This window comes from Ranitomeya variabilis, chromosome 3, assembly GCF_051348905.1.
Source record: "Ranitomeya variabilis isolate aRanVar5 chromosome 3, aRanVar5.hap1, whole genome shotgun sequence".
Classification (NCBI taxonomy): domain Eukaryota; kingdom Metazoa; phylum Chordata; class Amphibia; order Anura; family Dendrobatidae; genus Ranitomeya; species Ranitomeya variabilis.
In genome coordinates this window covers 704084861-704098575 of record NC_135234.1, presented here as the reverse complement: position 1 = coordinate 704098575, position 13715 = coordinate 704084861, and the positions used below count along the sequence as shown (strand labels likewise).

Here is a 13715-nt window from a genome sequence, read left to right as displayed (position 1 = left end):
CAACTAAATGCAAACTGGATGGAATAGCATGCCGCTGCAAGATGCTGTGGTAGCCATGCTGGTTCAGTATGCCTTCAATTTTGAATAAATCCTCAACAGTGTCACCAGCAAAGCACCCCCACACCATCACACTTCCTCCTCCATGCTTCACGGTGGGAACCAGGCATGTAGAGTCCATCCGTTCACCTTTTCTGCGTTGCACAAAGACACGGTGGTTGGAACCAAAGTGGTTTCCTAGCAGCTATTTTACCATGAAGGTCTGCTGCACAAAGTCTCCTCTTAACAGTTGTTGTAGAGATGTGTCTGCTGCTAGAACTCTGTGTGGCATTGTCCTGGTCTCTAATCTGAGCTGCTGTTAACCTGTGATTTCTGAGGCTGGTGACTCGGATAAACTTATCCTCAGAAGCAGAGGTGACTCTTGTTCTTACTTTCCTGGGGCGGTCCTCATGTGAGCCAGTTTCTTTGTAGCGCTTGATGGTTTTTGCAACTGCACTTGGGGACACTTTCAAAGTTTTCCCAATTTTTCGGACTGACTGACCTTCATTTCTTAAAGTAATGATGGCCACTCGTTTTTCTTTACTTAGCTGCTTTTTTCTTGCCATAATACAAATTCTAACAGTCTATTCAGTAGGACTATCAGCTGTATATCCACTTCTGCACAACAATACTGATGGTCCCAACCCCATTTATAAGGCAAGAAATCCCACTTATTAAACCTGACAGGGCACACCTGTGAAGTGAGAACCATTCCCGGTGACTACCTCTTGAAGCTCATCAAGAGAATGCCAAGAGTGTGCAAAGCAGTCATCACAGCAAAAGGTGGCTACTTTGAAGAACCTAGAATATAAGACACATTTTCAGTTGTTTCACACTTTTTTAAGTATATAATTCCACATGTGTTAATTCATAGTTTTGATGCCTTCAGTGTGAATTTACAATTTTCATAGTCATGAAAATACAGAAAAATCTTTAAATGAGAAGGTGTGTCCAAACTTTTGGTCTGTACTGTATATATATAATATATAAAACAAAAAATACAAGTTTATACTTGCCAATGAAGTCTATACAACAGAAAGGTAACACTTAGTTTTCTGGCTTTGCTGTGTGAGCCGGAGCTGGTTGATCAGAGTCATCTCATGGTTAGAGAGTGGGTGCGTTAATGACATTGTTATTGTACTGCTAGAGGCCTTGATAAGGAAGGATAGCAAAACTGTACACACCTTTAAGGCTCTATATATTGTTTTCATCCCATTTATTGTAGCTCCCATAAAGCGTGCACACCCCACTGCACTGTCTATGCAACAATATATCTAAATGGCGTAGCGGTCACACATGTGCACCCAGCACCTTTCACCATTCATTACCAGGTGACTATCAGAGATGACATTCTGAGGTCTCCTTCAACAATGAGTGTCATGGTGCTACGTGAGCTCCATCTCCTCTTCATTCAAACGTGGCACTGCCAGAGACCCATTTTTGAGATCAGTAGGCGTCCCAGTACAGGGACACCCATTGATGACCGGCAAGCTATTACCTCCCTTGTGGATAGGGGATTATTTGCGATCTGCTTCTAAACATATGTTTTTTTTAACATTTGACTTTGTTTTGGTTTAACTGTTTTCTTGCGGTTAATTACTGTAGTCAACCCTGGGAGACATGTCATTGAAGACTTTCTCCTTCTGATCTCTTCAGTAACCAGGGCTGTGACATGCCCACTATGCGACCACAACTCGCCCGCGGAGACGGACATGCATCTCTTCTCTCCAGACCGCAGCATGTCAACTTCTCTTCCGGAGACTGTAGTCTACGCAAGAAAAATTTCACCATTAGAATGTATTGGGCGCGTTGAATTCGCACCGTTCAGTGTACACATGCGGATTTACTTGCATTCAATAGACGGCAGTAAACATGCCCTGCGTCCAAAGCACTGCCAATTACTGACCGTGCGCACCCGGCCTTAGCAATGGAGCTGACTGTTTGCTACTTGAGGGAGTTAGGCAGGGCTATACATTTATCCTTAAAGTAGGCCATCAATATCAGATTGGTTGGGGTCTGAATCTTGGCACCACTAAATGCATTTCCAGGTGAAACCACAACCAAAAGTGCAGAGTTGAGTTGGGATTGGTAAACAATCAATGGTGATTGGTGTAAATTTTGGTTGACTGTGTAAATTTACTGACCTTATTATGATGGCCTGTCCTAGAGGTAGGCCATCAATTTTGTAGTCCCTCACAATCCGTTAAAGTAGTACGGTAAATACATAGCCAGCTAACCAGACATAGACCTGTCACTTGCTAAAAAAAAAATGGAAATAAATCTTGTAAAAATCCCTGAGCTACTCTGACTGCTTTTTTCTGTTTTATGCTGTGTCATTTCATTGCAGAGATATTGACATTTATTTCTTCCGGAGCGCAGTATGTGAAATCTCTGATTTCTGTCCAGTTGGCATTTCTTCACAGTCTTCTCTGGGGGCGTGAGCAAGATCTTACCCCTCCCTCTCAGAGATGCTACCAATCACACTTTAGCAGGTTTTGCAGCAGATTATCAGTCTCAGATTCCTTTCTGGGAGATGCGGGCCTTTCACCCTTCCCTCCCAGATGCTCTCAATCACACCTCCACAGCGTCTGAGACTGATGAATGGCTAGATCAGCTGCTAAATTGTGAAGAAACATTGGCGTGCAAAGCTGAGATTTCACATGCTGCGCCCCAAAATAAATGTGAACATCTCCTCAATGGAGTGACACAGGCCAAACTGGAACCGATCAGCAGAATCAGGGGAGCTCAGAAATTTTTACAAGGTATTTAGCGCAATTTTTTTTTTTTTTTTTGACCAAGTGACAGGTCCCTTTTAAGTTTACTTTTTATTTAGGAGATACTGGACAGAGTACGGTAAGTAATATTTTGCCCATTTGATTTGCACATATTCCCTCTAATGCTCTTTTAAAGGGGTTATCTGTGATTTTGCTTAATTTTTGCTATGGGGCTACAATCTTAGTCAGTTAGTTGCTAACTACCTGCCTGTACAGCCCGGCGCCAATCTCTGCCTCCTCAGCGAGGTCACGGACCGCTCCTGCCGGAGATTCCTGCTGCTTCCTTTCACCTCACTTTAACAGAGCAGCTCTTCCTCTTCCGGTCTGCTCTGTCGGTCATGCTGATTGACAGCCATCTCCTTGTAGTTAGGCAGTGGTCATTTGGAAACTGGCAGTGACGCCCTGTCAACAGAGTGGAAGAGCTGCTCTGTGAAAGCGAGGTCACTGTAAGCCAGCAGCGATGAACGATGGGTAGAACACATAAAGGTCATAACCCAATAGCAAAAATAAGTAAAGTCCTGGATAACCCCTTTAATGTGCTGGTGGTGATATTAGACTCGAGTCAACATTCATTGTTATGATTTTTATCTGTTCGCATTAGTCAAAATATGATTTTTTTTTTCTTTTTTGTACACTTTCTCTTTTCAGCTTTCGCACAAGTAAAGGTGTTGGTTATTCTGCACATTTTGTGGGAAATTGTTTGATAGTCACATCCCTGAAATCAAAAGGAAAAGGTTTCCAGCACTGTGTGAAGTACGACTTCCAGCCTCGCAAGGTAAATGAGGAGAAATAAACCTGCGGCAGGGTCACCAAGCGTTATCTCTTCCAGATTAATTCACACATGATCGCCATTCATTTATTAGCAGGGTTCATTCATAATGACGGAAACACATGGACGGATATTGTCTGGATTCGTCATCCCTCTCTGCCCGTCGTTCCATCTCTTTCTCTATCTGTCCCTCACTCTTTCTCCTTGTCTATTCTTCATTCTCTTCTTTCTTTCTTTCTTTCTTTCTTTCTTTCTTTCTTTCTTTCTTTCTTTCTTTCTTTCTTTCTTTCTTTCTTTCTTTCTTTCTTTCTTTCTTTCCTTTCTTTCTTTCTTTCTTTCTTTCTTTCTTTCTTTCTCGTTCTGTCTTCTTTTTCACCATTCCCTTTGTCTATCATTTTTTTCTTGTCACTTTCTTTTTCCTACTGTGTCCTTGGCACATTTATTTTTTGTTACCATCTTTGTTTCTACTGTTATTTTCTTACTTGACATCTCTGCTTGTCATCACTTTCTTGTCTATTAGTGTCATACACTGTCTTTGTTGCTCTCTGTCGGTTACTGTACGTCATGTTCTCACTGCCGCTGGCTATGATTTCTCACTTCCTCTATCTACCGTTCTGTCTTGGAGTCTCTTCTTCCCTTTGTTGCTTTCTTTCTCTTTGCATTCTTTATTGCAGGTTTCTTATTACCTATGAATTTTTTTTCCTCTCCTTTGCCTTCAATTTCCTCATTCTCCATTTTTGGTTGTGTGTGTCTCTTTCTCTTTCTCTCTTTCTTTTTTCTTTCTCTTTTTTTATTTTTCTTTCTTTCTTTCTCTTTCTCTTTTTTTTCTCTCTCTCTCTCTTTCTTTATTTCTCTCTCTTTCTGTCTGGTGCACTTTTTGGCTCGTTCTCTCTTTTTCGCGTTGTCACTTTTCTCCTCTACTTCTTCTCTTTAACCCCTTACTGCCATCGGACGTACTTTTATGCCGATGGCAGTATCCCCCACTTTGACGTGGGCTCTGGCGGTGAGCCCATCTCAAAGCCAGGACATGTCAGCTGTTTTGAACAGCTGACATGTGCCTGCAATAGGTGGGATTGGAGTCGGGATCCACCAGCGCCTATTAACTAGTTAAATGCCGCTGTCAAACTCTAACAGCGGCATTTAACAAGCGCTTCCGGCCATTTGGTTGGAAATGCGCACGCTGGTGACCCCCGGGGGTCATCGGTGCCTCGGCATGACAACCAGAGGTCTCCTTGAGACCTCTATGATTGTTGATGTCTGATTGCTGTGAGCGCCACCCTGTGGTCGGCGCTAATAGCAAGTCTGCAATTCAGCTACATAGAGGCGACCTGAGCATCGCCTCTGTGTAGCAGAGCCGATCAAGTTGTGGCAGCGTCTAGCCTCCCATGGAGGTTATTGAAGCATGCCAAAAGTAAAAAAAAAAAAAAAAAAATAATATATATAATGTTCAAATCACCCCTTTTTCGCCCTATTCAAAATAAAACAAAAAAATAAAACATACACATATTTGGTATCGCCGTGTTCAGAATTGCCCAATTTATCAATAAAAAAAAGGATTAACCTGAACGCTAAATGGCGTAGCGATGAAAAGTCAAAACGCCAGAATTACTTTTTTTTTTTTGGTCCCTGCGACATTGCATTAAAATGCAATAACGGGCGATCAAAAGAACATATCTGCACCAAAATGGTATAATTAAAAACGTCATCTCAGCACGAAAAAAATAAGCCCTCACCCAACCCCAGATCACGAAAAATGGAGACGCTGCGGGTATCGGAAAATTGTGCAATTTTTTTTTTTTTTTTTTTTTAGCAAAGTTTGGAATTCTTTTTCACCACTTAGATAAAAAAAAAACCTAGACATGTTTGGTGTCTATGAACTCGTAATGACCTGGAGAATCACAATGGGAGGTCAGTTTTAGCATTTAGTGAACGTAGCAAAAAAAAATAAAAAATCAAGTGTGGGATTGCACTTTGTTTTGCAATTTAACCGTGCTTGGAATTTATTTCCCGTTTTCTAGTTCACGACATGGTAAAACCAATGATGATGTTCAAATGCACAACTCGTCCCGCAAAAAATAAGCCCTCACATGGCCATATTCCCCAAAAAATAAAAAAGTTATGGCTCTGGGAAGGAGGGAAGTGAAAAACAAAAACGCAAATCCGAAAAAAGCTCCAGCGGTTAAGGGGTTAAGGTCTGTGATAACCACGGTGCCGTACATGAGTTTGCCCTTATTTAATTTCGGCATGAACTCATTAGTCTAGGCTTAGTCCAGTAGAGATATTTAATAACATGTCTCTGGATAACATCCTGTGATTGTGATATATGCTCAGAATGGTTTCCAGCCATGACACAAACTAAATTATGAAGCAGGAGATCAGAAATCTTTAAGTTCTATCAATTGAGTTTCAGATTTCCTTTTCGCATTGGTTATAATGAGTGTTTGAACTTCACTGCTTTCTCCCTTTGGGAATTGAATAGCTGATTGACATTACAGTAATTGTACCTACCCAGAAAGCCTTAAATCTCTGGAAACTCCTACACATTGTATGCAGAAAATGGAATTAAAACCTAGACCCTAGTGACATTTCCGGGTGCTCCTGTACAAACACCAAGTGTTCCCGTTGACCGGATTTGAAAAATATTTAATTTAAAATTTAATATAAAACTTCATGACTTTTGAACTGCCCAAAAAAGATTTCCCTCAATGTGTCATGGGGGAAATATTGAAGCTCACCAATAGCAAATGATGAAAACGTAATAGTTCTTTAGATCTTCATGAACTGAAACTTCATCCAAACTATTGTCCAACCTACAGTCAACTAATGTGTATGATGGGCTTTATAGGAAATTATCATTGTCTGCCATGATATAAATACGGTAGATCTGCAGCCCGGTCACTAGGTCTATAAGCCTACTAGCTTATGCTGTAGTACTGAGGGATCAGTTAGGTGTTCCATCCATTTCAATAAAATGTATCGGGAGCCTATAAAGCAATCTTGGACCGAAACTGACCCAGAAATGCAAAATATATCACCTTATTTTGGACCCCAAAAATGATAACCTTGTTTGCTGGCGGAAAAAGTCATTGTGTGGGTTTAAAAGGAAAGCCTGTAAAATAAACCACAGATATAAATACATTTCATTTCTGGGCAGAGGACTACAGAGTAGGCACACATTTTATTCATAAGATTTGCCCGGCCATTTGTCACACTAGAGTAAGAATAATAGACCTACTACATGTAAAAGCGCTGCCTGCTCCCAAGCCGGCGTTGTCTTCATGTTCTATAGTAGAAAGTATTGTAACCTATTAATCCTGACCGACTGCAAATGCTGGAAAATATGCAAATGCTATAATGCCTTTCCTGTGAAGGTGACATATCTATTAATAATCTGTTATGTTCTGTACTAACGTGGTTAATCTTTTTTCTTCCAGTGGTACATGATCAGCATTGTTCACATCTACAACCGTTGGAGGAACAGTGAAATCCGCTGCTATGTCAATGGCCAACTAGTATCTTATGGAGACATGGCATGGCATGTCAACACCAATGACGTAAGTATTAATTACTAGGACGCTAAGCTCCCGTGTGAGATTATCGCGGAAGTCACTTCATTAGTAAGCCATGATACTTCCCCATATTACCTTCACTATTCCACGTATTAGTGTAGTGTTAGCAGTGATGGCTGGGCAGGACGGAAATTCATTATCCAGCAGTGCAATAAAATTTTATTTTCTAGTTTAATTGTTAAGAGTTCTCCTAGACCTCAAAATAAAATGTAGGAGACATTGGTTTATTTTATTCATTTGTATAGCACCAACATATTCCACAGCACTGTACAGGTTGCCTCATGTCCTTATGGAGAACACAATCTGTAATTCTTTGGATTACCCATTGGAAAACTATGCGAGCGTTCATATTCAATGCATACAGCTCTGGCAAAAATTAAGAGACCACTGTAAAATTTTTCAGTTTGTCTGATTTTTCTCTTTATAGGTACAGTTAGGTCCATATATATTTGGACAGAGACAACATTATTCTAATTTTGGTTCTAGACATTACCACAATAAATTTTAAACAAAACGATTCAGATGCAGTTGAAGTTCAGACTTTCAGCTTTCATTTGAGGGTATCCACATTATAATTGGATGAAGGGTTTAGGAGTTTCAGCTCCTTAATATGTGCCACCCTGTTTTTAAAGGGACCAAAAGTAATTGGACAGATTAAATAATTGTAAATAAAATGTTCATTTCTAGTACTTGGTTGAAAATCCTTTGTTGGCAATGACTGCCTGAAGTCTTGAACTCATGGACATCACCAGACGCTGTGTTTCCTCCTTTTTGATGCTCTGCCAGGCCTTCACTGCGGTGGTTTTCAGTTGCTGTTTGTTTATGGGCCTTTCTGTCTGAAGTTTAGTCTATGACAAGTGAAATGCATGCTCAATTTGGTTGAGATCAGGTGACTGACTTGGCCATTCAAGAATATTCCACTTCTTTGCTTTAATAAACTCCTGGGTTGCTTTGGCTTTATGTTTTGGGTCATTGTCCATCTGTAGTATGAAACGACAACCAACCAGTTTGGCTGCATTTGGCTGGATCTGAGCACACAATATGGCTCTGAGTACGTCAGAATTCATTCGGCTGCTTCTGTCCTGTGTCACATCATCAATAAACACTAGTGACCCAGTGCCACTGGCAGCCATGCATGCCCAAGCCATCACACTGCCTCCGCTGTGTTTTACAGATGAGGTGGTATGCTTTGGATCATGAGCTGTACCACGCCTTCGCCATACTTTTCTCTTTCCATCATTCTGGTAGAGGTTGATCTTGGTTTCATCTGTCCAAAGAATGTTCTTCCAGAACTGTGCTGGCTTTTTTAGATGTTTTTTAGCATAGTCCAGTCTAGCCTTTTTATTCTTGATGCTTATGAGCGGCTTGCACCGTGCAGTGAACCCTCTGTATCTACTTTCATGCAGTCTTCTCTTTATGGTAGATTTGGATATTGATACGCCGACCTCCTGGAGAGTGTTGTTCACTTGGTTGGCTGTTGTGAAGGGGTTTCTCTTCACCATGGAGATTATTCTGCGATCATCCACCACTGTTGTCTTCCGTGGGCGCCCAGGTCTTTTTGCATTAATGAGTTCACCAGTGCTTTCTTTCTTTCTCAGGATGTACCAAACTGTAGATTTTGCCACTCCTAATATTGTAGCAATTTCTCGGATGGGTTTTTTCTGTTTTCGCAGCTTAAGGATGGCTTGTTTCACCTGCATGGAGAGCTCCTTTGACCGCATGTTTACTTCACAGCAAAACCTTCCAAATCCAAGCACCACACGTCAAATCAACTCCAGGCCTTTTATCTGCTTAATTCAGAATGACATAATGAAGGGATTGCCCACACCTGTCCATGAAATAGCCTTGGAGTCAATTGTCCAATTACTTTTGGTCCCTTTAAAAACAGGGTGGCACATGTTAAGGAGCGGAAGCTCCTAAACCCTTCATCCAATTTTAATGTGGATACCCTCAAATGAAAGCTGAAAGTCTGAACTTCAACTGCATCTGAATTGTTTTGTTTAAAATTCATTGTGGTAATGTCTATAACCAAAATTAGAAAAAGATTGTCTCTGTCCAAATATATATGGACCTAACTGTATATCTATGAGTAAAATGTAGATTGTCGTTTTATTCTATTAACTACTGACAACATGTCTCCGAAATTTAAAGCTAAAAATGTTGTGTTTTTTTGCAGCAAATGAGAAATCGACAAAATAACAAAAAAAGAAACAGTGCTTTCAGACCTCAAATAATGCAAAGAAAACAAGTTCTTATTCACGTAGAAAACAGCAATACTAATATTTTAACTCAGGAAGAGTTCAGAAATCAATATTTTGTGGAATAACTATGATTGTTAATCACAGCTTTCATGCGTCTTGGCATGCTTTCCACCAGTCTTTCACACTGCTTTTGGGTGACCTTATGCCACTCATGGTACAAAAATTTAAGCAGTTCTTCTTTGATGGCTTGTGATTGTCCATCTTCCTCTTGATTACATTCCAAAGGTTTTCAATGAGGTTTAGGTCTGGAGATTGGGCTGGCCATGACAGGGATTTGATATGGTGGAACTTCATCAACACCTTGATTGACCTAGCTATGTGGCATGGGGCATTGTCCTGCTGGCAAAAAACAGTCCTCAGAGTTGGGGAACATTGCCTGAGCAGAAAGAAGTGTTTTTCAAGGATAAATAAGCAACTAAGGGTGCAGCACACAGTCTCGAGTCTCTGCAGCAAATAAACGGACAATACCACCCTGTTTGTCCAGTATAAAACGATTTGTAAAAGGGAAATTTATATTTGCGCTAAGAAACTGAGGACACTTAAAAAAAAAAAAAAAAAAAATCCAACCTAATATTGGAATAAAACTATGCAATATAAAAGGAAGAGAAAACCTTGATACTCAGATAAAACCAAAAAAGAAAATATCAAATTACCTCTCTGAAAAAGGATAGCGGCGTACGAATGATGGTCCCAACTGAGAGCAGTTCTTATGGTGTGTAGGTCCTCTTGTTTGAACGTGGTTCAATGTCCACCATGGTATGGCATCATAGCCAGAGTCCAGAGCAAGGGGAAAAAAAGAAAAATGATACCCAAGAAGTTAGGGCGCCGTTACGGCCGGTAACAGACGCCCCTCTGGGAAATATAAAGCTGCCACGTGCAGTAAATGCTTGCACGGGATCTATAGTAAAGCCGGCAAGGTGCAGAGGAGCTTCTTTTTTTTCCCCTTGCTCTGGACTCTGGCTATGATGCCATACCGTGGTGGACATTGAACCACGTTCAGACAAGAGACCATAAGAACTGCTCTCAGTTGGGACCATCATTCGTACGCCGCTATCCTTTTTCAGAGAGGTAATTTGATATTTTCTTTTTTGGTTTTATCTGAGTATCAAGGTTTTCTCTTTCTTTTATATTGCATAGTTTTATTCCAATATTAGGTTGGATTTTTTTTTTTATAAGTTTTATCAGTTTCTTAGCGCAAATATAAATTTCTCTTTTACAAATCGTTTTTCAAGGATTACCTTGTATGTGGCTTGATTCATACGTCCTTTGCAAAGATTAACCTGCCTAATTCCAGCCTTGCTGAAACATCCCCAGATCATCACCGATCCTCCACCAAATTTCACAGGTGTTGGGCAAAGCTGAAAACTAGACTCATCAGAGAAGAATACCTTACTCCAGTCCTCTGTGGTCCTATCCTTATGGTCTTTGGCAAACTTCAGCCTAGCTCTCCTTTGTTTCTCATTGATGAAAGGCTTTTTTCTAGCTTTACATGACTTGAGTCCTGGCTCTAGGAGCCTGTTACGAACTGTTCTTGCCATGCACTTCACCCCAGCTGCCATTTGCCATTCCTTTTGTAGGTCACTTGTTGTCATCCTGTGGTTGCTGAGTGACATTCGAATAAGCTGACGGTCATCCCGGTCAGTGGAGAGTCGTTTTCGCCCTCAGCCGGTCTGTAGCTTTGTTGTCCCCAATGTCTGCTGCTTGACCTTGTTGTAATGGACTGCCGTCTTAGACATTTTAAGGATGGAGGCAACATGTCGCTCACTGTGTCCCTCTGCTAGTAAAGCCAGAATTGATCCCTTCTTTTCCTCACTCAAGACTTTTCTTTTCAACTCCTTTGGCGTGGTTAAAAGTTATTTTTTCATTCAAATTTCTCTTGGGATATTACTAGCACTTGTTTTGCCATCCAGCTTGTCCTAATCCAAGAGGATTGTGAAGACCACAGCAGTGTTTTTTTATACTTTGCCTCGTTAAATAAGATTTGGTTCAGGTGATCAGCAAATCAGAAGCACATTAAGTAGAATGAGGTGTCCTCTGGTTGGAATTCAACTGACACTGGAATGGAACGGCTGTCAGACATGTGGAGATGGTCTCTTAATTTTTGCCAGAGCTGTATATTGCCCTTGGTCAGACTTGAATCCAGGACCTCAGCACTATAAAGCCATAGTGGTAACCTCCAAGCAACCACACAATCCAATGGCAGCTGCCATTAGAAGCGATGGCATATCAGTAGGTCATTCCATCACTCCCTGTTCAGTGGAAGTTCTACTACCGAGATCCCATCCCTCACAATGAAGTGCTTCTTATGCGCCGTCACCCATACACTCACTCTCGGTCACTTGCTGTGCGTGGAACGATTACATGGTCCCATTGACTTTGAACATGCAGTGGACGAGAGTGCATCCGTTCAGGAAATAAAAAAGCCAACTGGACCCCCAACAATTTAATTAGATTAACAAATCTGTTCCTAACATAATTTTTTTTTACAAATTTCTTGAAAAATTCAGAATCATAACAATCCAAGTTTTACGCAATTGGTAAAGATTCCAGCAATGTGGCGACTAGCCAGATACCATTTTGCTAGATTCTGAGGGGTCAGAAGGGTTTGAAAAAACAACAATTTATATTCTCGCCTCTTACCGGCCTTCCCTATGCCTCTCCTGCTGGAGCTTCTCATCTGCCAGTTGTCACTTATGTCTTTTCTCTTCTGTCTTCCATCTTCTTTTTGGGCCCCCTGACGTTCTTCACTAGGCCCCCGCAAACACTTGGAACACAACGCATGTAGTGTAAGTGAAGTGCGTTGTGCTCCACATAATGACTTGGAACCTGGTGATGAGCGGCAGCGTTGGAGACCCAAAAATGGAAGTAGATTGAAGAGAGAAGACAAAAGAGCTAATTAGAGGAATGGTAGTGGGAAAGGTAGGCCAATGGGCAAGGAGAGGTCAGTAAAATAGTTTTTTCTTTTCTTTATTAAATCCCCTTTTCAATAGTTTCCAATTGCACCAAATTTTAATGTCAGATTCAGCCATCATTAGCTGTAGCATATCCAGCATTGTGCCATAAAGATTTTAGTCCTAGAATGTCCTTCAGTTATTTGTATGAATTTCTATAAGATGTTGAGAAAATAAAAAGCAAAATATTGGACCCTTCTTCCCTTTTATTATAGCCACAAGAAAAAGTCAGCTCCCCACTTTCATTGCTCCTCACCTGGGTGGTAATGGAGCCTCGCATGGAGCCACCCTGGTGTGGGTCATGCTAAATTCAAAAAATAGGAATGCTCCAGATTTCAAAAGGTAAGAATAAAACCTCATGTTTAGTACAGTGATTTAAAAAAATTGTGACTGACATATCACAGAGGTTAGGGCAGACCGACGCGTTTTGGCGTTCAAGCCTTAGTCATTGTAGGCTTAAACGCCAAGACTAAAGCTTGACCGTCGAACTGCATCAGTCTGCCCTAACCTTTGTGATATGTTGGGTCCGATTTTTTTTAAATCACTGTAATAAAAGTGAAGTTTTGTTCTTGTCGTTTCATCTCTGGAGCGTTCCTATTTTTGCCTTTTTATTATATTTCAGCAGGACTTTCTATAGACATGGTTACTTGGTTTCACACATTTTTCTACAGAGTGAAAATGTAAACTCCTTTTAGAACTGGGTGCAAACTTCTAAGATGAGTTGTGACAAATCTTTGTCTTCACACTAGTTGGTAGTTATTCCTTTGTGATCTCTGTAATATCTTATATTCTCTATGTTGTGTAGACTTTAGTGTTTTTTTATTATTTGTTGTTAACGCACTGTCCCTTATTTCAGAGTTATGATAAGTGCTTCCTTGGTTCATCAGAGACAGCCGACGCAAACAGAGTGTTTTGTGGTCAACTTGGAGCAGTGTATGTGTTCACTGAGGCCCTGAACCCTGCTCAGATCTTTGCTATTCATCAGCTCGGACCTGGCTATAAGGTGAGACCTGTAAATATGGCTTCTGTTCTTCGTCTGTTCTTCAAGTCGTTTACTGAATTACAATATTACATTTTACTTTTGAAAAAAATGAATCCTGCTGGATTGAATAAATCCATGATGGATTTGAACCTAAGAAAGGGATTTTCTAACTTCATGAAGTTACAATGGTATAAAATAACAAAAGTGGTAATATTCACTTTACCGATTCCTTGCTGCTCCCCGTGTCATTGCCTTCCTGGTCCACAGACGGTCTTTGTTTGCTTGGCTTCAGCGATGGCATGGCATGACCACACATTAACAATCACTGGTTGTAGAGGTGGCTTTTTGACATCACTGGGGACATCACTGGGGT

At 40.8% G+C, this 13715-nt stretch overlaps 1 protein-coding gene across 6 annotated transcripts in view; it reads left to right on the top strand.

The window, feature by feature from the left end:
- Window positions 1–13715, top strand: part of NBEA (neurobeachin) — an 838139-nt gene that overhangs the window by 199758 nt on the left and 624666 nt on the right. For all 6 annotated transcript variants that reach the window (XM_077298228.1, XM_077298226.1, XM_077298223.1 and 3 more), the window contains exons 6-8: window positions 3459–3585; window positions 7014–7133; window positions 13217–13363. In XM_077298228.1, coding sequence (XP_077154343.1) covers window positions 3459–3585; window positions 7014–7133; window positions 13217–13363 — 394 coding nt within the window. The remainder of the gene's footprint in view (window positions 1–3458; window positions 3586–7013; window positions 7134–13216; window positions 13364–13715) is intronic.